We start from the raw sequence: 24,447 nt of genomic DNA, 5'->3' as shown, positions 1-24,447 counted from the left end.
TGAGTACACCATGCAACGTCCTCAATAAGTACAGTTCCTCCACCAAGAAGCAGTATCAAACATATTTTCTTTTACTGGAAACTAGAACATACAATGGGGAATATGCAGGCAGAAGTGCAAGGTATGGAACCTCTAAACTGGTTAATTGCTGGTGTGGGGACACAAAGGTAAGACCTGTATTTTGTCGAAATAGAGTGGACCACCACAGAAAATGCAAATTTGTAAATTTGTATTTTGAGCAGAGTCTTTCTTTATCTGCCAAGAACTCTTCTTACATGTAAAATTCTAGTTTTATCTAAAGCTAGTCCAAACCAATTATTGTGTCTGTTGTCAGATTTGCCACAAAAGATTCAAAGTTCTATAAAATTGGACTTCTATGCATTAATAAACATGAATCACGTAATATATATTCCAAAAAACATGAATGGTGGTAAAACAAGTCTTCACTCATCCTTGTGACCAGATGAAAGGAAACATATCTGATCTCTAACATAGCGCCTGCACACATTATCAAGTAGAAGAATAATAAAATGCCTTAGCATAGAGCAATAAGAAATCCACTTCTTGGCCTTACTATTTGGGAAGAGTAGGGAGAAATAGGGATGGTTGTTGGGGGGGAGGGGGGGGGGTATTGCACATACCTCCTGGAAACTGGGATCATTAAAAAGAGGGTAAAAGGTGTATGATCATAGTGTGATTTCCCTTTGTGAAGTCCTAGCCTGAGAGACTTTTACATCCCTTAAGCCTAAGCCTACAACCTGCCTAGAGTTCAGAGCTGGGTAGAGACCCATGTCCACTTAGATACTTCCAGTGCATAAGAAGAGTAATACTGGCTTTGGCTTCATATTGCTGCTGAGTAACCCATGTCTGTGAATTGGACATGAAAAATGTCCATTCCCAGCCTATTCCACAAAACCTGCCAAGCAGCCAGATTACAGGTCCCTGCAGTACCTACTTCATCCCTGCAGTACCTAGTTGAAACTAATGTGTAAGAGGGACAGAAGCTGGTCACAGGGCAATACTTTTGCCATAAAAATAACTTTACTACACTCTAATAGAGAGTGCATCTAACTAGCTGTTAGACATACAATTTCCAAACTAGAATGTCTGCTTCTACATGACACATTTCATTCTCCCCTTCACCTTCCAACTCCTCAGAGAAAGCATATATCCTTTAAAGTAAAACAGTCATTTGACATGATTGCTATAAATACAGGTTCATGTCATCTGGTTGAATGAACACAGGGTGGTCCGTCTCGTTAATCATCTTGTTTCAATAAGCTCTATCTACAATTCTATAGAACTATTAAAAATACTGCTTCCTCATTGGATATACTACCCTTCTTGGCAGCACCATTAGTAGAAAGATTACTTATGTTTACAAGTCAGTGATTTCATTCAGTAGAGAGAGGGATTAAGGCAGAAGGGTTCTGAAAGATTTTTCTGGATCTTTAGGTTTTGTGCCCAAATTGTGTAACCCCTGCAATGCCTGGAGACGTCATACGTTCGTTAAAAGGAATACACACGTAACATGGTCCTAAGAGCATATGTTACAAGTCCTGAGTGCCCATTATAAAATAATGGAAATATTGTAAGGCTAGGCCCACATGGCATGGCATTGTGGGGTTATTGAGATTCCCTTGCAGTGTTATCCTCACAGCATGTTTTCTAATACCGTCTTCTTCTGTGCACAATTCACAAACCAGTTGGAGGTTCTAAAAATGGAATTTTAAAAACATACAAAAAGTCACGTGGCAGTCATTGGGGGGCACTTGGGCGTCTCCAGGCTGTCTCTTCTCGCTGACTGCTGTTGTTGTTTGTGGTGACATGGCTGTTCTGTTCAGAAATAGGTTCTTCATGGTTTGATTTCTCCAGAGGGGGAGCAATGGATTCCTTTTCTGTGCTTCTTTTTTTTCTGGCCCGGGCTGGCATAGTCAGCAGCACCAATATGCAGACAATATGGAGGCAGTAGTACCAGGAGCTTAAACAAAAAAGTAAATTACATATATTTAAATGAATCAGAAATCAACACTTCTTTCTGTATGTACAACTAATGTATCTTCTCCCAAAAGGTGAAAAGTCCCATTTTACTAAGAATCAAGTGCATTGCTTAAGTATGCTTTTCAACAGTCCTAAAAATGGAGAGAAATATGGATTTACGCATCTACAGTTGTGGTTAAATGGATCAATGTGGGGTCCGGGACCTTAAAGTCCAACTCAAGGTCACCCTTGGAGCACCCAGCCATCCATGAAAAAAATGGATTTTTGTAAAATCTTACCGTAAAATCCTTTTCTCTTAGCTCATCGACAGACGTAGTCCTCGGTGATACACCACCTTCGGGTTATGTTACCTCCGCAGGAGCAGGACTAGACAGGAAATTAAAAGCTCTGGCCACACCCTAGGGGCAGTCCCAGAGGGTATATCCTCTCTCTCTCTGCCTCAGCAAATCAGTTATGTGAAAAAGCAGTGCTTAGAGAATTTAACCCAACCCAACTCCAAAACAGAGGGGCGGGGACTACGTCTGTCGATGAGCTAAGAGAAAAGGATTTTACGGTAAGATTTTACAAAAATCCATTTTTCTCTAGCGCTCATCGACAGACGTAGTCCTCGGTGATACACCACCTTCGGGACGTCCCAGAGCAGTATCACAACTGAGGGGTGGGAAAATGGAAATCAAATCCCAATCTAGAAGGCCCAACCGGTGCCAACTAGAAGTTTACAATGCTCATCCTTAATGATGAGACTCAACAAAAAAAATTTTCAAACAGAAAAAAACCCTCGAGGTAGACCACCGGTCTCCTCAAATTGCGGCCTGCAAAACCTTGCGGCCAAATGAGGCATCCGCCGATGCCGTCACATCAATTTTATAGAATTTAGTAAAGGTATGTACCGACGACCAAGTGGCCGCCTTACATACCTGGACCACTGACGCCTGATGGCGAAAGGCCCAGGAAGTACTGAGCGCTCGAGTGGAGTGCGCCCTAACAGGGAACGGAGGACTCTGACCCTTAATAGAATAAGCCTGTACCACCGTTTGTCTAATCCATTTTTGCAATGGTCGCGGCAGATGCAGGCAAACCCTTTCTGGGGCCATCCGTGATCACAAAAAGTGAATCCGTCTTACGGAATGATTCCGTAGCTTTCAGGTATACCCTGATTGCCCGAACCACATCCAAGGAATGCAACGCATGTTCCCGATGATGCTTGGGCTGAGGACACAAGGAAGGTAGTACAATATCTTCATTCAGATGAAAATCTGAAACCACCTTAGGAAGAAAAGATGGCTTAGGATGAAGTACTACCTTATCCCTATGAATCACTAGGTATGGGGACTGGCATGATAATGCAGCCAGTTCTGACACCCTGCGAGCAGAAGTAATAGCCACCAAGAAGACCACCTTCTGGGATAAAGTAAGCAAGGGAATCTCCCTGATGTTTTCAAAGGGAGGTTTCTGTAGAACCGACAAAACCAAATTAAGATCCCAGGGCGGTAAGGGCGCGCGGACTGGGGGAGCCAGGTGCCGCACCCCCTGGATGAAATTCCGCACCAAGGATTTGGTAGCTAAAGGTTTCTGAAAGAAGATTGCTAATGCTGAAACTTGACCCTTGATGGTACTCAAGGCTAGCTTCTGCTCAACCCCTTGTTGCAAAAAGGCCAATATTCGAGACACCGAATAGGTACGTGGAGGAAATCCTAAAGATTCGCACCACGCAATATAAGTCTTCCATGTGTGATAATAGACTTTGCTGGAAGTCGCTTTCCTTGCTTTAATAAGGGTAGGAATGACAGAAGTAGACAAACCTCTGTCCTTCAGTACTTGGGTCTCAATGGCCAGGCCATTAAAACCAGCGACTGTAAAGCACGAAGGTAAATAGGTCCTTGAGACTACAGACACTCCCTGAGACGAAGTTCCCACGGAACGTCTGCGACTAACCTGTCCAAGTCGGCCAGGCCGGCTTGAAGAGGCCAGCCTAGAATTTCTAGGACCACTGGCGCTGATTGGATCTGAACCAGGCGTCCCTAGAGGTATCTGGCCCCGACCATCCGAGAAAGTCTGGTCGTTTTCTGTTCCCACACATTTATCAGATACCTGATAGTTATCAGGCAAGGTGATCTTTTCTGGTTGAACCTCAGGGACCGAAGTCACCCGACTAGAGGCTACTTGGCCTATCTGGTCAATCAGATCCGATTCCTGTGAGGTATCGGGACTAATCTTGGGAAAAGGTAAAGGAAAAGATCTATACAGGGAACGGTAACTACCGCTTCCTGTACTTAAATGTTGGAAGGGAAGAATCGCACCGGTAGTAGTGGTTGATGCTCGATCTAATGTCCTGAATACCGGTGAAAACGTCCCCCCACCCTGAAATTGGGTGGGGGCGCACCTTCAGGCTGTGTACTCCTTTACTTCGGGTTTGGCTGGGTTGGTCCTCTGCTTGTCCGACCAGCCCTTCTTGAACCCTCCTGGAGGAGTCTTGCCTTTCCCGGAAGTACCAGCCGGGCGTCCTTTATGGGCGGTAAAGAAAGGTCCTCGCTTGTTGCGAGGTTCCTTAGCTTTTGCAGCCTGTGGCAAAAAAGTACTCTTGCCCCCGGTGGCATCCTTAATGATTTCATCTAGGTTGGCTCCAAATAGACGATTCCCCTGGAAAGGGAGATTGGTCAAAGTCTTTTTGGAACCTAGGTCAGCTGACCAGCATTTTAACCACAGCACACGTCTGAGGATCACTGCTAACTTAGATGCATGCCCTAACAAGGGAGTAGTGTCCAAGGCTGCGTCACAGATAAACCGTAGCCCTTGTATGATCTGTTCTATCAAATCAGATGTCTCCTGGGGAATATCTTTTCCCCTAAGATCTTGGCGTACCATTTTCGCCCATTCTGTAAGTGTCTGGGAAACTAGACTAATAACAATTACTGGTCTAAATGCTGACCCTATCAGAGAAAAGATAGTGCGGGACTCCGCTTCTATCTTTCGATCCACCGGATCCTTAAAGGACGAAGTGTCCTCCACTGGAATAACCGTGGCTTTATTCAGCCTGGAAATAGGCGGATCCACGACTGGTGGTACCGTCCATTTCTTAATGATGGATTCCTCAAACGGATAGCGTCTAGCAATACGCTTGGAAATAGTAAAGGTACGTTTAGAATGTTCCCATTCTCCTTTAATCTGATTTCCAAAACATTTAGGTACAGGAAAAGCCTTCGCCGTCTTGATGGGCTTATTAGTCCCAAAAGGCCTCTCTGTTTCAGTTGCCTCTGCCGGTAAAGCCTCAAGTTTTAAGGTTTCTTGCACTGCCACAACTAGTGCGTCCACCAATGCTTCTTCCTGAATTATAGCAGGAGAAGAAGCGTCCTCCTCACTGTCTGAGGGGGCTTTACCTGGGATAGCAGCCCTTGCAGAGGAACCTGCAACTGCAGTGACCATCTCTGAATCAGAGTCAGAGGTGTCAGATAGTATAGGGGTAGGCGGGGGTCGCTTCCTTGACCCCCGTCCCTGACAGGCCGCCTCCACCCGAGCCACCATAGACTCCAAAATTGCTGTAAATGACTCTATACTCTGTACACCGGCGGGTCCCGAGGCCCCCTCGAGGGAAACAGGTGGGGGAATCTGTGTGGCAGGGTCCATAATAACTCCAGTTACTTCCTGGATGATATAATTCAAAGTAAAGAAAAAACTTTTTTTTTTGACCCTCAGCGCCACAAAAAACCCCTTAGTGTTACCTGCTAGGGATCCCTATCGATCGAGAGAGAGAGAGATAGACCCCCAGGCTCACCACTTGATGTTCAGAGTTGAACTGCAACAGCTTACAGCGCTGTCTTAGACAAACAGGAAGTCTTTTGGCTGGCTGCCCAGGAAGAAAGGAGGCGGCTCCGCCCCTCTGTACGCCTTCCGGCGCCTCCCCCAAGCTCCACGAGGTGTAGAATCACCTAAAACATGGCCGCCCCCATGCTGGAGACACGAGGCTACGCCAAAATGGCGGCTCGTGCGATCCAGCAAAAAAAATGGCGGCGGCCTGTGCTGACTAGCGGTGTGCTGCAGGCACACAACACTCTCTCTGCATGGGGATATGGCGTGTTTGGCGGTACCGGCCCTGGCGGACCGCATGGCCGTTCGGGAGGCCTGCTATTAGCTGGAGATCTGACTTGGAAGGCAGTCTACATGTCCATGGCTTCTGACTGGTAGGTAGCTTATACTTAACCCATAAGATTCCCAGAATGCCACAGATTACATCTTTAAAACATGTATACAATAGATTGTTAGCTCCCAAACCAAGCCTCCTGGCTTTTGCACACATAAAATCACACTCAAAGTAGGAGGATTTGTGACATGTTATAGGATAGAAAGAAACTCTTTCTTACCATACAGAGAGGGGCCCGCGTTCACCACAAAACCCGTCAGGGAAAACAGGGGGAACATACTACTCACCATACCGGAACCAGGCGGGCACCAACTCCTGACAGTACCCCTCTCCACCGGGGCGGGAGGGCTGTCGACCGATACAGACGCCGTGACTCATGGTCTTTGGCGTTTCAGCGAGACGTTTAACTCGCGGGTTCAGTCCTTTAATGGGACTTTGTCGCGGCCGACTCAGCGCGGAGCTATGGCCTGCACGCGCTCGTAGGCTGAACTGGGGTGACCACCGGATCTCAACATCCAGCCCGTCGCCCAGTTCAGCTTTCTTGCTTGAAGATCTCACAGGAACACTGGAGAAAAAAAGCTGTCCAAAAATCCTTTTAGAAAAAAATTTCTTGCCAGGACCTAAGATCCCAGCAAGGTATCTAGGTCCTTACTCCTAACTAGACAGAAAATAACTGATTTGCTGAGGCAGAGAGAGAGAGGATATACCCTCTGGGACTGCCCCTAGGGTGTGGCCAGAGCTTTTAATTTCCTGTCTAGTCCTGCTCCTGCGGAGGTAACATAACCCGAAGGTGGTGTATCACCGAGGACTACGTCTGTCGATTAGCGCTAGAGAAAAATCCTATACATACCTTCTCTCTAGGTGTTTTCAAATGACATCATATGTCCCCCCTTTCTCTACTCTCCCTCTGGAGATGGGTGCATCCTAAATGCCGAGTGGCTTTCAGGTACTTATAATAATAAAACTTTGTCCAATACAAAGTTTTATTTTAACCTGCCCACTCAAGTTATATCTGAATGTACAATTTCCTTTAGTTTTATAAACCACTACAGTTTGAGATGCGAGGGCCATCAAGATAACATATAAAATGAATAAAGCCTTAAAATTATGCTACATTGTAAAATCAGATTGAGTGGCCAGTTTTGATTTAAAAATAGTATTATAGTTAAAATTGTTTTTTTGTACTCCACTGAGGGTCATAGGAAGTCTTTAACCTTCAGGTTATACATCCACCTACAGGAGGATTGGACACTGGCAAAAAAAAAAAAAAACTGTAGGCCAACCTAAGATAACCCCTCCCACTATGAACATGCCTCAGTTTTATAGCAAAGCAGCAACAAAAACATTATCCTAAAAACAGAGGAGTGGGTCTTGTATCCCTCAATGCACTCCAAGAAAAGAGTTCTATGAAGTATATAAATCCTATTTTCTTTCTTGTCCATTGAGGGATACAGGAAGCTTTTAATCTAAACTAGAGACTGCATGTAGCTCAAAGAGCCAGCTGAAGAACCTCGCGCTCAAAGCAAGCATCATGTTAGCCTAGGACAGTGATGGCGAACCTTGGCACCCCAGATGTTTTGGAACTACATTTCCCATGATGCTCATCTACACTGCAGAGTGCATGAGCATCATGGAAAATGTAGTTCCAAAACATCTGGGGTGCCAAGGTTCGCCATCACTGGCCTAGGAGAACAAAGGGAATATGTTAACAGAAGAGGGTCTATTTGAGCTACCCAGAGATGGTGGAAAGAGAAGCCTGTGCATTATTACTGGGTATGTCTGGGAATAGAACAATGGAATCAGTCTTCCTGAAAGACACAGTAACTCAGAAATTCTTGCAGCCAGACAATGGATGGAAATTGATTTTCAGTTAACTACTTTTGGCTAAAAGGAAGTCCTGGGTCTTAAAACCACCTTGTCACTATGAAAAAAAAACAAAGGGTTTCTTGTAGTTTAAGCCTACCAGTTCAGACAGTGGACTTATGATGGATTAAGAAACACAACCTTTTAGATGAAAGAAGAGAAAGGAAGGTCTCCAATAGGTTCATATTTTGAATTCTTTAGTGCAGAAGAAGCCAGAATTAGATCCCAAAAAGTCACAGAGGAAAAGACAGGAAAGCTACATGGGAGACTACCTGTGCAAAGGTCGATAGGTTAATTGTTTCTGAAACAGAACAGAAACGGTAGAAGCCTTACCATTGATAGTGCTGAGAGCCAAATGCTGGTCCAGAACAGGATTTAGGAAGGTTAGGGTTCATCCAATGGGACAACTCCTGGGGTGGAAGCCCCAAAAAGTAAAGTAAGTCTTCCATGGTGGACCGTGGGAGAAGTGGACTTCTTAGATTTTAGCAGCATAGAAATTACAGACTCAGAGATGCCCATGTGCTTCATAATCTGGGACTCAACAGTCATGCTCTTTAAGCCAGAGATTGTTAAAGGAGAAGTATGGTCAAAGCACTTTTGGCCATACTTTTCCTGTGGGTCAAAGGAGTGCACTTAGTTTTGCACTCCTGTGACCATGATTCAGCCGACGTCACAGAGCTGGTCCAGGCTCTGCAGGGATCCCAACAATGATAGAATCTGCCTATATGCCAGACTGGCAGGTGGCTCAGCCTCTTGCAGTGCCCCTGAGAGCCTGAGCTAGCTGCGCTTGCCCCCTTCACAGCCCAGTGCTCCAGTGAGCTCTGGAGGGACAGAGCAGACAGCCGTAACTGGCAATTCTCGTGTTTGTTTATTTTTTTATATCCTTTACAGTAAGCAAGATGGCAAATCTGTCATTGGGACAGATGATCCTACTAATCCAGTAGAGCTCACGGAGTGCATTAGGTCAGTGTACCACATCTACCTAGGTCATTCTGAAGCAATGAGGATCACCAAAGTGCAGACAAAGGAGAGGTTTCAGGAGGGGAAAAGCATAGATAAAGGTATACTGATCTCACTGAACTACCACAGCATCTATTGCTTCTACTAGATGATCCCTGTCCCTTGAGACAAATCAGTCCAGTTTGTTGTTGAACCTGGCTGTCAGGAGGTCCACATTCAGTTACCCAACCTCCTGACACAGGTCCTGGAACACTTTCAGGATTAGGGTCCACTCCTCCAGGTCCAGGTGCTGCCGGCTAAAGAAGAATTGTCTACAGCTAGAATGTACCCAGCTCACAGGGTTAAACATGAAGTTCTGCCAAGGACAGGATTTGATCCGATTTAATCGCCTGATGATACACAATGTTGTTTGGGAGACAAGACTCCTTCAAAGCCAAAATCCCCTGCATCTGGCATAGGTTGTTAGGATCCTCCAAGAAAAAAAAAGAGGAAACCTTCTTGAGTCTGAAGCAACATTCCTGAGCCACCAGTACAACCTATTCCTCACTGATAGATGAACTGGTCTGTCCAGAGTCTGGGTCTACAGAATGTTGTGTTTTAGAAATCTAGAGTAAAACTGGGCAAATGAAACTGCTTCAAAAGAGGCAACCAAGAACTCCCATGCAAAAATTGAGAGTTAGCTCCTTAACTAGAGAGTTTGTATCACAGACTAGAGAATCTGAGGTTTCTCCTGTTAGAAGAACACTCAGGCTTGAGGTGTGTGCAAGACTAGGCTTAGATGCTCTAAACAATGAGTTGGTTCTAGTGACAATTTCTGTAGTTTCCAGAATATAGTGATAATTTAATGTAGTTAAGCATCTTTGATGTTCACAAAAGCCAGAAAGTCTCCCTGGTGAAGGAAAGTAGATTACAAAATTTGGAAGATTTCCAAATATGAGTGAGGGATGAACTACAGTAGCAGTTAGATCTCTTTTAAGGGATTTTAAGTCAGACATGGTTAGACAAAGTAAGGACACAGCCAGAATAGGATGAATGGCAGTACCTCCCAGCAAGAAGGGAAGGGGTCTCAAAGTGGTTAGTGATAGGGTCCTTAAAGTAAGGCATGTCCTTTACAGAAATAGTAATGGCTTGTTAAAGTGGGACAAAGCTAATCTACGGTGGGAATACACCACTTATGTATAAAAAAAAAATTACCAAAAGGAATCAAAGCTAATAAGCGCTTAGGAAGAGCAAACAGCTTTCCAGGAAGCTTCTGGTTTCCATAGAGATGTAGTTGAAAAAGTAGATGAAAATGAAACTCATAATGGCCATAGGAATTTTAAGACTGGTAAAAGCAACAAGCTCATCCTCTAGTTTCAACAATAAGACCTAAAATAGTCATTTTTAAACAGAAGACTGACTCCTCAGGAAAGATTGAACTTACTCAGAATCAGAGTTTCTGCCGTTGAAGGCTTGGAAGCTGCTAAAGCCACAGGCAATTCAGATACTAAATCTACAGGGGAGGGCATGGAAGCATGCTTGTGACTCCTGCAATCAGAGCCAGAAAATAACTGAGTAATTTGGGTGATAAAGTCTTGCATGACCATGGTAAAACCTCAGCCGAAAGGACAAGGGGTCCAGTCAAACCCAATAGAGCTAAAAAGGACTCTAAGAATGGGACAGATTCTAAGAGTAGAGGATAACATGATTTCAGGCTGCAGAGATTGGCATTGTCAGTAGGCACGCTGCAAACAGCTCCAGAGCCATTAATGGAATGTAAGCTGGAGGTGTACTGTACAGTAGGACTGTCCTCTACCCATGTCTGGAATCAAAAATGTTGCAACTGCATGCATGGCAGTAAGGTAACGTATAGGCTCAGGGTAAGAGCCAGGGCGTCAGGAACCCATGTAACCTGGACAGCTGGTAACAGCTGAGGGTTAAATTGCTGAGGCAATGCCAGTGAATTTTTATCTGGAAAGCACTTCTACAGTTAACTTTCACTAGAACAGAGTCTAGAAAATGACCTAGGTGGATGCTAGTGTTAATTACATTTTATCCCCACAACATCCAGTCCAGTGGGGACTAGATGTGGTGCTGCAAGGGCAACCGTGCCAGAAAGTTGCAATCAAGGAGGCAAAGCTCTGGCAACTGTCTGGAGGATAGTCTTGATTGACACAAAAATCAAAGAAGGAAAAAAGATACTAGCAAAAAATAAGTTAGTCTTTAATGCAGCAGCACTGCAGGAAAGGGCATCCATTCTCCTAGCATATTAGCATATCATTTAGACATGCCGGTAGTGGGAGGGGGTTATCCTGGGCTACCACAATGGTTCCAAGAATTTTATCCTAACCTGTTCACAAGTCCAAAGAGGGCATTCGCCCCATTTAAGATCTCAAAGCTCTAAATGTCTTCATGTGAGTCAACATGCCACTGAGGCAGCTGATTATCATACTAACCTGTAAAACTGTAGAGAAGGTTTTACTGATAAGAGCACAAATGGTGCCACAGTATAGCTGATTGCCACTTGTGTTGCTATCCACGTCATGACATCATATACAAACTTGAGTTCAGGAGACTGTAGAAAATGGTGTCGAACATTGTTTCTAATCTGCAAAAGGAAAAAATAATGATGTATTATGCTGTTAAATATATATACTGTATATATAAGCAAAAGGGGCATATGAACCTTTCAAAAGTATTTGTATTTATGTCCATCCTGTTCTGAGATTCACACAACTCTGCCACACACCCCAGCCCTATCTGTCAGGGAAGCAGACCTGATTTTTCTGTGCTGCATTTCAGGTCTTCTCTACCACCCCTCCACTGTGTGATTGGACAGTGAAAGTAGAAGCAGCAGACTGATAAACTCATTTCTCAATGACCCTGCTTTCTTCTTTTATTAGCACAACTAATTGGCTACTTCTGCTGCTTCTCTCCCCCCAGCCTGAACTCTGCTCTACAAGGATTGGAAGGGGCTGATACCATGTCGAATTTATTTAGCTTGAATTTAATTTTTTTTAAGTGGTTCTAAAGGCAGCAGTTTTTTTACCTGATCTCTCTCTCTGGACCGGGCCATGCTGTGTGTGTTTATGGACACAGGCAGCGTGCCTCAGGATCGAGCCTGCAGGTGTGCCACCAAAGGAACAGCTTCCTATGGTATCACACCAAGAAGACAAGAAGAGGAGGAGCCAGGAGCGTTGGCAAGGGACCCAAGAAAAGGAGGATCAGCACTGCTCTATGCAAAACCATTGCACAGAGCAGGTGAATATAACAGGTATATTCTTTTTTAACCCCTTCCAGCCCAAGGACATCATATGACACCCTGAACTCTGAGTGGAGATATCTGAATGATGCCTGCAGCTTATCATCATAGATATCATCTTTTCCAGCCGGCGACTCCCTGCACCACAAGAACAATCATAGCGGCAGTTCAGCGGCTTGATCGTTCTTACAGGCGGCCCCCCCCCCTCCCACCACCCTCTGGTGCATCTACCGGTTCCCCCTCTTTCACAATATACACATTTTACAATCTTTCACATAATACAAAACAATTGGGCTAGCTTTAGTGTTTTGTTTTTTTTCTTTTTATTCATGAAACCGTTTTTTTTTTTCAAAAAAAAAAAAACCACGTTTGAAAAATTGCTGCGCGAATATCGTGTGACATAAAAAGTTGCAATGACCGCCATTTTATTCCCTAGGGTCTCTTCTAAAAAAAAAACATATATAATGTTTTGGGGCGGTTCTATATAATTTTCTAGCAAAAAAAAGATGATTTTTACATGTAGGAGAGGAGTGCCAGAATAGGCCCGGTATGGAAGTGGTTAAAAAAAAACATTACAATCACTTTAAGGAAATTTTAATGAATATAGAGCAATATAAAGTTGTGTTATTTATATCTGCCATGATTTCAGCTTTGAAATATTTCTTCTTTAGGACAGTGGCAAAGTGGTTAGCACTTCCACCAAGCAGCACTAGGGTTGTCAGTTCAAATCCCAACCATGGCACTACCTACTACTATGGAATTTGCATGTTCTTCCTGTGCCTGCGTGGACTTCCTCTGAGTACTCCGGTTTCCTCCCACACTCCAAAGACATGCTGGTAGGTTAATTGGCTCCTGTCTAAATGGCCCCAATATACTGTATGTATGAATGTGAGTTAGGGACCTTAAATTCTAAGCCCCTTGAAGTCAGGGACTGATTTGAAAGTACAATACAGTGGGGATCGAAAGTTTGGGCACCCCAGGTAAAAATTTGTATTCATGTGCATAAAGAAGCCAAGGAAAGATGGAAAAATCTCCAAAAGACATCAAATTACAGATTAGACATTCTTATAATATGTCAACAAAAGTTAGATTTTATTTCCATCATTGACATTTCAAAATTACAGAAAACAAAAAAATGGCGTCTGCAAAAGTTTGGGCACCCTGCAGAATTTATAGCATGCACTGCCCCCTTTGCAAGGCTGAGACCTGCCAGTGTCATGGATTGTTCTCAATCATCGTCTGGGAAGACCAGGTTATGTCAATCTCAAAGGTTTTAAATGCCCAGACTCATCTGACCTTGCCCCAACAATCAGCACCATGGGATCTTCTAAGCAATTGTCTAGAAAACTGAAACTGAAAATAGTTGACGCTCACAAAGCTGGAGAAGGCTATAAGAAGATAGCAAAGCGTTTTCAGATGTCAATATCCTCTGTTCGGAATGTAATTAAGAAATGGCAGTCATCAGGAACAGTGGAAGTTAAAGCAAGATCTGGAAGACCAAGAAAAATATCAGACAGAACAGCTCGCAGGATTGTGAGAAAAACAATTCAAAACCCACGTTTGACTGCACAATCCCTCCAGAAAGATCTGGCAGACACTGGAGTTGTGGTACACTATTCCACTATAAAGAGATACTTGTACAAATATGGTCTTCATGGAAGAGTCATCAGAAGAAAACCTCTTCTTCGTCCTCACCACAAAAATCAGCGTTTGAACTTTGCAAATGAACATATAGACAAGCCTGATGCATTTTGGAAACAAGTTCTGTGGACCGATGAGGTTAAAATTGAACTTTTTGGCAAAGGTACGTTTGGAGAAGAAGGGGCACAGAATTTAATGAAAAGAACCTCTGTTGAACTGTTAAGCATGGGGGTGGATCAATCATGCTTTAGGGTTGTATTGCAGCCAGTGGCACAGGGAACATCTCACGAGTAGAAGGAAAAATGGATTCAATAAAATGTCAGCAAATTTTGGATGGTAACTTGATGCCATCTGTGAAAAAGCTGAAGTTAGAGAGGATGGCTTCTACAAATGGATAATGATCCTAAACACACCTCGAAATCCACAGGGGATTACATCAAGAGGCATAAACTGAAGGTTTTGCCATGGCCTTTACAATCTCCTGACCTCAACATAATTGAAAATCTATGGATAGACCTTAAAAGAGCAGTGCGTGATAGACAGCCCAGAAATCTCAAAGAACTGGAAGACTTTTGTAAGGAAGAATAGGCAAAGATACCTCAAACAAGAATTGAAAGACTCTTGGCTGGCTACAAAAAGCGTTTACAAGCTGTGATATTTGCCGAAGGGGGCAGTACAAGATATTAACTCTGCAGGGTGCCCAAACTTTTGAAGACGCCATTTTTTTGTTTTCTGTTATTTTGAAAGTGTAAATGATGGAAATAAAATCTAACTTTTGTTGACATATTATAAAAATGTCTAATCTGTAATTTGATGCCTTTTGGAGATTTTTCCATCTTTCCTTGGCTTCGTTATGCACATTAATACAAATTTTTACCTGGGGTGCCCAAACTTTCGATCCCCACTGTATATATGTAAAGCGCTACATAAATTGATAGTACTATATAAGTACCTGTAATATTAATAATTATTGCTCTATAAAGCAATTGCAGATATAAGCAAATATTGTCCCTGAAAATATAAGAACCTGAGAGGCACTATTAATAAGTTGTTGCACTGTGACGCCAATGCAAACAAAATATTTACAAATGCTTTGTTATTCAGCCACAAAATCTGACAGAGATATTGAAGATCACTAGTCCTACTTGTGTCAACCCTAATTTTATCTTTAGTATAATACCTTGCTGGTTAGTTCTGTATTGAATTTAATGAAAAATAAGTAACATTATTATAGTGAACTTGTACAAAATACAAAGATCTTTTGGATAGCTGTCCATCACACCTATTTGAGTTTGATAGCCATCCCATTCCAAAACCATGAATAATAAAAAATGGAGCTGCCCCCTTTGTGGTTGTATCAGCTTCCATTTTTCCAGGAAGGCTTTTTGCATAAGTATGTCTATGGGAATGTGTGCTCATTCATTTAGCTGAAATAACCTTTGAGAGGTAAGGTATAGATGTTGGACAAGAGGACATGACTTGCATTGGCATCAAATTCACTGTAACAGTATTCAGTAGGGCCAAGGCCTGGACTCTTGAGGGCCACTCAAATTCCTACACACAAAATTTGTCACACCATGTTGTACGTTATAATAAGATACAGCCTAAAACAGACCAGATAACTGATTGCTTAAAGTGGAACTAGAAGATGTTCGTTTTAAATAAAACATGCTCCATTTGTAAACTCTCAAGTCTGTAAAACATATTACATGAAAACAATGCTCTGGTCATCCTCAGATGGCACCATCTTCTTGTACCTACAGGCTCGATTATGGATGTGACAGTTCAGCACACCCCATGCCTGCACTCATTGAGCCCCATGACCTCAAAACTAGGCATCTACTCTTCAGCATCTAATGGTTGCCAAAAAGACAAAAAAGAAGAACAAGGGTGGATAAACAAGAGGGAGAAGTGCTTTGACCTGAGAGAAATACAAGTTAGAATGTATATTTAAAAACTGGGTTTGCAAGCAAAAAAAATGTATCTAGATTGACTTTACTTACATTTCGTGCTGCCAGTGTCATCAAACTGCCAGTGAAGAAGGTCATGTAATACCCTGGATATACGCCGTGCCAAATAGCTGACAGCAGAAAAGTTTGAGCTGTAGGACTGTAGGTGGCTCTTTCATAACATACTCTGAGGAGCAAAGGAAATACAGTTATTCCCAATACAGCCACACAAATGACTAACCCCAAGAACAGCTAGGCCACTTTCACACCGGTGCTGTCTGGTCTATTCATCAGGGAATCAGTGAAAAGATCCCCTGCTTAATCAGAGTAGAATGAGACGGATACAACTTTTGGGACCTCTATATCCGTTTAGTGCTTAGGTCCATAAAAGGAAAGGAGCTTTCCAGACTCATATTAGACTAGGAATAGCTGGATGTAAAAGGACTTGTGTCTGTTTACATATGACTAACTTCAACATGTCACGTTTGGGTTGGAAAAAAGGACAAGGATGCAGTGCTTTTCAATTTTTTTTCTGGCCTTTACAGACTCGGAGGTAAGTGAAAGTAAATGGACGCTTGTCCGTTTACATCCACCTTCCCACGGACTTACACAGAGGTCCACCTAAAAAATTGACAGGTGTACCTAAACCGATTGCCTGTGTGAAAGAGGCCTTAAAGTGTGGCTTCCGTGAAACATTACACATTGGTGTCTGTCCCTGCAAACCATGGAATTGTGCACCATGAAATGTGAGCTTTATGGAAGATAAATTCATTCTCCAGCAGCATAGCCTGACCATGTGTCTGAATCCAGGGCTACTGTTAGAAATTATGGGGCCCCATACAGCCTAGCTGACAGTAACAGTGAACCAGGCCTAACAGGCGGCTCTAGCGGCATGAACAAACCACTCATTCATGCAACCAGACCTGTGAGAATGAGCCCTTATTTTTTTCTTTTGACAATTTTTTTTACCTTTTTTTTAAACAGCACTGTGGGGGTTGGTAAAATATCAGGGGTCTTAACAGACACCCAGCGCCTCACTTTTGAGACAGAAAAAGAGATTGAAGACATCATTTCCTCAATTCCTCTTCTGCAGCCTCAGCGTGAATTAACAGGAAGCACTCCTGCATAGAGGGCCACAGGGGGATTGGTTCCAGTAATTGCGCCCACTCCTGCTGCTCGGGGTCCCCCGTTGAACTTATGAGGCCTGAGCAGGTGCTACCACCTTATCAGCAGCCCTGTCTGCAGCCATCTTAGCATGAAACAAAAATAAAAAGTTATGGCAAAGAGAAGCTCACAGCTGAAGTACAAAGAGCTCAGCCACCTCTTCCAGTCATAAAGAACTCTATTATTACCTTTTTTTAATATTTTGGATAGAATTGGGAGGGAGAATCAGTCCAGGATTTTGCTTTTATGCAGGTGTCAGGATCAGTGTCATTATGTGGGTCACCTGCTGGTGACACTGTTGTTCCTGGAACTGAGGGGCGCAGTTCCAGAGCCCACCAGCGGGTGTCTCCCAGCAGCTGGACTGTTCTTTTAATTAAGCTGCACCTGAGGAGGACTGCTGAGGGAATATAAGCCCGCCCTTCACTGAGGCTCAGTGCTTCAGTATTTTCTCTGCTAGCCGTGTCCCTGTCTGAGCCTGATCCTGTAACCTGCATCCTGAAACCTGTATTCTGATCCTGAGTCCTGTTCCCTGCATCCTGCTTCCTGTACCTGGCTCCCTGCTTTCCTTGTCTCCTGTCCCTGTCCTGCTATTGTTTGCTCCATCCCTTTGTATATAGTTTGTTAGGTTCTATTGGGGTTGCTGCAGGGGCGTTGCTAGGTGGGAAAAAGACCAGGGGCTTCAGCCCGAAGATAAATTTGATAACCCCTCCCACATTTTAAAGTAAGCCCCGCCCAAGCTCCTCCCATATTTAAAAGTAAGTACCGCCCAAGCTCCACCCAATGGCCCCCTCAGTCAAGGGTCAGTCAAGGGGTGGTATGGAGAGGAGTACAGGGGGTGAGAAATTGGGTGGTATGGAGAAGAGAGAAGTAAAGGGGGTCAGTCATGTGGTGGTATGGAGAGGAGTACAGGAGGTCAGTCATGGGGTGGTATGGAGAGGAGAGGAGTACAGGGAGTCAGACATGGGGTGGTATGGAGAGGAGTACAGGGGGTCAGTCATGGGGTGGTATGGAGAGGAGAGGAGTACAGGGGGTCAGACATGGGGTGGTATGGAGAGGAGTACAGGAGGTCAGTCATGGGGTGGTATGGAGAGGAGTACAGGAGGTCAGTCATGGGGTGGTATGGAGAGGAGTACAGGAGGTCAGTCATGGGGTGGTATGGAGAGGAGTACAGGAGGTCAGTCATGGGGTGGTATGGAGAGGAGTACAGGGGGTCAGACATGGGGTGGTATGGAGAGGAGTACAGGGGGTCAGACATGGGGTGGTATGGAGAGGAGTACAGGAGGTCAGTCATGGGGTGGTATGGAGAGGAGTACAGGGGGTCAGACATGGGGTGGTATGGAGAGGAGTACAGGGGGTCAGACATGGGTTGGTATGGAGAGGAGTACAGGGGGTCAGACATGGGGTGGTATGGAGAGGAGTACAGGGGGTCAGTCATGGGTGGTATGGAGAGGAGAGGAGTACAGGGGGTCAGTCATGGGGTGGTATGGAGAGGAGAGGAGTACAGGGGGTCAGACATGGGGTGGTATGGAGAGGAGTACAGGGGGTCAGTCATGGGTGGTATGGAGAGGAGAGGAGTACAGGGGGTCAGTCATGGGGTGGTATGGAGAGGAGAGGAGTACAGGGGGTCAGACATGGGGTGGTATGGAGAGGAGAGGAGTACAGGGGGTCAGACATGGGGTGGTATGAAGAGGAGTACAGGGGGTCAGACATGGGGTGGTATGAAGAGGAGTACAGGGGGGCAGATATAGGGTGGTATGGAGAGGAGCGGAGTACAGGGGGTCAGTCATGGGGTGGTATGGAGAGCAGAGAAGTACAGGGGGTCAGACATGGGGTGATATGGAGAGGAGTACAGGGGGGCAGATATAGGGTGGTATGGAGAGGAGCGGAGTACAGGGGGTCAGACATGGGGTGGTATGGAGAGGAGAGAAGTACAGGGGTTCAGTCATGGGGTGGTATGAAGAGGAATACAGGGGGTCAGACATGGGGTGGTATGGAGAGGAGTACAGGGGGTCAGACATGGGGTGGTATGGAGAGGAGTACAGGGGGTCAGACATGGGGTGGTATGGAGAGGAGTACAGGGGGTCAGACATGGGTTGGTATGGAGAGGAGTACAGGGGGGTCAGACATGGGGTGGTATGGAGAGGAGTACAGGGGGTCAGTCATGGGTGGTATGGAGAGGAGAGGAGTACAGGGGGTCAGTCATGGGGTGGTATGGAGAGGAGAGGAGTACAGGGGGTCAGACATGGGGTGGTATGGAGAGGAGAGGAGTACAGGGGGTCAGACATGGGGTGGTATGAAGAGGAGTACAGGGGGTCAGACATGGGGTGGTATGAAGAGGAGTACAGGGGGTCAGACATGGGGTGGTATGGAGAGGAGAGGAGTACAGGAGGTCAGTCATGGGGTGGTATGGAGAGCAGAGAAGTACAGGGGGTCAGACATGGGGTGATATGGAGAGGAGTACAGGGGGGCAGATATAGGGTGGTATGGAGAGGAGCGGAGTACAGGGGGTCAGACATGGGGTGGTATGGAGAGGAGAGAAGTACAGGGGTTCAGTCATGGGGTGGTATGAAGAGGAATACAGGGGGTCAGACATGGGGTGGTATGGAGAGGAGTACAGGGGGTCAGACATGGGGTGGTATGGAGAGGAGTACAGGGGGTCAGACATGGGGTGGTATGGAGAGGAGTACAGGGGGTCAGACATGGGTTGGTATGGAGAGGAGTACAGGGGGTCAGACATGGGGTGGTATGGAGAGGAGTACAGGGGGTCAGTCATGGGTGGTATGGAGAGGAGAGGAGTACAGGGGGTCAGTCATGGGGTGGTATGGAGAGGAGAGGAGTACAGGGGGTCAGACATGGGGTGGTATGGAGAGGAGAGGAGTACAGGGGGTCAGACATGGGGTGGTATGAAGAGGAGTACAGGGGGTCAGACATGGGGTGGTATGAAGAGGAGTACAGGGGGTCAGACATGGGGTGGTATGGAGAGGAGAGGAGTACAGGAGGTCAGTCATGGGGTGGTATGGAGAGCAGAGAAGTACAGGGGGTCAGACATGGGGTGATATGGAGAGGAGTACAGGGGGGCAGATATAGGGTGGTATGGAGAGGAGCGGAGTACAGGGGGGTCAGACATGGGGTGGTATGGAGAGGAGAGAAGTACAGGGGTTCAGTCATGGGGTGGTATGAAGAGGAATACAGGGGGTCAGACATGGGGTGGTATGGAGAGGAGTACAGGGGGTCAGACATGGGGTGGTATGGAGAGGAGTACTGCCGGCATCAGATGGAACATAAATTAATGCAGCCTAAACTCAATCCTATTAAACTCCTTTGGCGTAAATGTAAACAGCCAGGTCTTCTTGTCCAACATCAGTACCTGACCTCAAAAATGCACAAGTTCTCACAAGCTCAATACAAAATCTTGTGGAAAGCCTTCCCAGAAAAGTGGAAGCTGTTTACAGATGCAAAGGTGAGACCAACTCAATATACCACCCCATGACTGATTCCCTGTACTCCGCTCCTCTCCATACCACCCTATATCTGCCCCCCTCTAAATATCTGTTCCCAGTGGAATTATGGCTTCTTTTCCTAAAACAATATGAGATGAAAACAGGCTAAATAGTTGCAACAGCTTTACGATCTTTGGGTACACATGCATCATCACTGATTCATTTGTGAGAATATTGGCTATATTTGTGAATTACGAACTAGTATTGCGATCCAGTCGGCTGTCGCGACTATTTAGCCTGTTTTCATCTCATATTGTTTTAGGAAAAGAAGCCATAATTCCACTGGGAACAGATATTTAGATTACTTATTTATGATTAGTGTTAAGGAATTGGATCAATTTTAGGATTCGCATCATACACGTCTTTTAATATAGATTGGGAGTTGTCTATAAGTTGGATATATTTTCCTATCTTCATATATCCTAGGCAAATATAGGAATTTTTTTAAGGATTTTTTAAGAATTTTTTTAAGGAATCGGATCAGCCTACAAGAGTTGGATTTTATATGTTGTTTGCTTCAATCAGTTGATTTTTTAGCTGCTTATAGATTTATTTGGTCATTCTTAAACATTGGTACATATTTATGGTGAGACCCCTTTCTTATTTTAGTTTGGGAGGTCTTGCTGCGATTGGTTGACTCGGTCTGAGTTTCTTCTGAGATCTCTTTCATTGTGCGCTGACTCACTGGGGTTTTTTAGAAAGAAAATGTATTACAGCACATCCAATCAGTGGCGTACCTAGAGCATTTGGCACCCGGGGCGGATCCTATATCTGGCACCCCCCAACTTTAAAATGTAAAAACACCCACAAAAATTTGTAATGTTTTCAAGAATATTTATTGCACACATTTCACAGCCCCCCCCCCCCCCATCACAGTGCCCCTTGCAGTGGCCCTCCGTCTCTCTAATCACAGTTCCCCCTTTTGCACTCTCTGCCTCCCTCCCCTGCATAGTCCTACCTTCAGCATAAATAGATAGCTAATACTATTAGCAATGTGTTTAAGTTTGAGTATGAGATTGGAGACTTGCTAAAGGAGATGGCCAGAGACTGCAGACATAGTACAGGAGATGGTCAGAGACCGCAGACATGGTACAGGAGATGGTCAGAGACTGCAGACATGGTACAGGAGATGGTCAGAGACTGAAGACATGGTACAGGAGATGGTCAGAGACTGAAGACATGGTACAGGAGATGGTCAGAGACTGCAGACATGGTACAGGAGATGGTCAGAGACTGCAGACATGGTACAGGAGATGGTCAGAGACTGCAGACATGGTACAGGAGATGGTCAGAGACTGCAGACATAGTTCAGGAGATGGTCAGAGACTGCAGACATAGTACAGGAGATGGTCAGAGACTGAAGACATGGTACAGGAGATGGTCAGAGACTGCAGACATGGTAGAGGAGATGGTCAGAGACTGCAGACATGGAACAGGAGATGGTCAGAGACTGCAGACATAGTACAGGAGATGGTCAGAGACTGAAGACATGGTACAGGAGATGGTCAGAGACTGCAGACATGGTACAGGAGATGGTCAGAGACTGCAGACATGGTACAGGAGATGGTTAGAGACTGCGGACATGGTACAGGAGATGGTCAGAGACTGAAGACATGGTACAGGAGATGGTCAGAGACTGCAGACATTAAACAGGAGAGGGTCAGAGACTGAGGACATGATACAGGAGAGGGTCAGAGACTGAGGACATGATACAGGAGACGGTCAGAGACTGCGGACATGATACAGGAGACGGTCAGAGACTGCAGACATTAAACAGGAGAGGGTCAGAGACTGAGGACATGATACAGGAGATGGTCAGAGACTGAGGACATGATACAGGAGATGGTCAGAGACTGAGGACATTAAACAGAAGATGGCCAGAGACTGAGGACATGTTACAGAAGATTGTCAGAGACTGCAGACATGGTTCAGGAGATGGTCAGAGACTGCAGGCATGGTACAGGAGATGGTCAGAGACTGCAGACATGGTACAGGAGATGGTCAGAGACTGCAGACATGATACAGGAGATGGTCAGAGACTGCAGACATGGTACAGGAGATGGTCAGAGACTACAGACATGATACAAGAGGTGGTCAGAGACTGCAGACATGATACAAGAGATGGTCAGAGACTGCAGACATTAAACAGGAGAGGGTCAGAGACTGAGGACATGATACAGGAGATGGTCAGAGACTGAGGACATTAAACAGAAGATGGCCAGAGACTGAGGACATGATACAGGAGATGGTCAGAGACTGCAGACATTAAACAGGAGAGGGTCAGAGACTGAGGACATGATACAGGAGATGGTCAGAGACTGAGGACATTAAACAGAAGATGGCCAGAGACTGCAGACATGATACAAGAGACGGTCAGAGACTGCAGACATGATACAAGAGACGGTCAGAGACTGCAGACATGATACAAGAGATGCTCAGAGACTGAGGACATGATAGAAGATAGAAGGACACTAGGGGGGCCGGAGAGCACAGGCGAAGCAGAGAGCACTGGAGGAGCTGAAGGGCATGGTGGGGTGGGGGTGGGGGTGGGGGACTGGAGAGTATTAAGAGGGGGTTTGGAAAGCATTGCAGGGGGGTTGGAAGGCGCAGGGGGTGGAGAGCACTGGGGGGGACAGGGAGCATAGGGGGGAGGGAGATGAAAAGCACAGTGGGGAGCTGAAGAGCACCGGGGGAGGGCTAAAGAACAGGGGGCAGTCCAGTGCACTGGGTGGGGGGGTTAAGAGCACTGAGGCGGGGATAAGTGCACCGAGGGGGGGGGATAAGAGCACCGAGGGGGGGGAATAAGAGCACCGAGGGGGGGGAATAAGAGCACCGAGGGGGGGAATAAGAGCACCGAGGGGGGGAATAAGAGCACCGAGGGGGGGGGGAATAAGCACCGAGGGGGGGGGAATAAGAGCACCGAGGGGGGGGAATAAGAGCACCGAGGGGGGGAATAAGAGCACCGAGGGGGGGGAATAAGAGCACCGAGGGGGGGGGGAATAAGAGCACCGAGGGGGGGAATAAGAGCACCGAGGGGGGGGGGAATAAGAGCACCGAGGGGGGGGGGGAATAAGAGCACCGAGGGGGGGGGAATAAGAGCACCGAGGGGGGGGAATAAGAGCACCGAGGGGGGGGGAATAAGAGCACCGAGGGGGGGGAATAAGAGCACCGAGGGGGGGGAATAAGAGCACAGAGGGGGGGGAATAAGAGCACCGAGGGGGGGGAATAAGAGCACCGAGGGGGGGGGAATAAGAGCACAGAGGGGGGGGAATAAGAGCACCGAGGGGGGGGAATAAGAGCACCGAGGGGGGGGAATAAGAGCACCGAGGGGGGGGGAATAAGAGCATCGAGGGGGGGGGGAATAAGAGCATCGAGGGGGGGGGAATAAGAGCATCGAGGGGGGGGGAATAAGAGCATCGAGGGGGGGGGAATAAGAGCAGGGGGGGGATAAGAGCAGTGAGGGGGGATTAGAACACTGGAGGGGGGGGGGTTAAGAGCACTGGTGAGCCAGCAAAAGAAGTTGTATAGGAGGGGGATGGGGCAGCTGCATATAGATGAATTGATCTTTCCCTATTCTTCCTGCAGGAGGGAGAGGAGGAGAATCAGTTATTCAGCAGCTGCAGAAAGAATAGAGAAAGATGAATTCCTCTATATGCAGCTTCCCCATCCCTCTACTACCCAGCACACACACTTGGGCAATGGGCACTCACCTTCTTCCCGCCGAGGCTCCGCCCCCTTCTTCCCGCCGAGGCTCCGCCCCCTTCTTCCCGCCAAGGCTCCGCCCCCTTCCCGCCGTGGCTCCGCCCCCGCTAGTCCCCGCACTGAAGGAGCTGCCACTGCCTGCCCTTTACACAGTGCCCTTTACTCCACTGCATCCAGTGATTGGTGGGCGATCTGGGGCAGCCGCAAGGAAGGAGAGTGATTGCCGCTGTCAAGTAGCATTGATTTCGGGTGTGGGCGGGACCGGTATGCGGGGCTCCGCCCCATTGT

The 24,447-nt window shown here is 46.1% G+C and overlaps 1 protein-coding gene across 2 annotated transcripts in view; it reads right to left on the bottom strand.

The window, feature by feature from the left end:
• Positions 1-965: 965 nt before the first annotated feature.
• The window catches only part of MBOAT2 (membrane bound glycerophospholipid O-acyltransferase 2), a 416,068-nt gene continuing 392,586 nt past the window's right edge, over positions 966-24,447 (bottom strand). For both annotated transcript variants that reach the window (XM_082248995.1, XM_082248994.1), the window contains exons 11-13: positions 15,848-15,980; positions 11,398-11,549; positions 966-1,981 (exon numbers count right to left, since the gene is read on the bottom strand). In XM_082248995.1, the coding sequence (XP_082105121.1) occupies positions 1,759-1,981; positions 11,398-11,549; positions 15,848-15,980 (508 nt within the window). In that variant the 3' untranslated portion in view covers positions 966-1,758. The remainder of the gene's footprint in view (positions 1,982-11,397; positions 11,550-15,847; positions 15,981-24,447) is intronic.

This window comes from Pelophylax lessonae, assembly GCF_965119305.1.
Source record: "Pelophylax lessonae genome assembly, chromosome: 3".
NCBI classification, from domain to species: Eukaryota; Metazoa; Chordata; class Amphibia; order Anura; family Ranidae; genus Pelophylax; species Pelophylax lessonae.
This window is presented reverse-complemented; position numbering and strand designations above follow the sequence as displayed.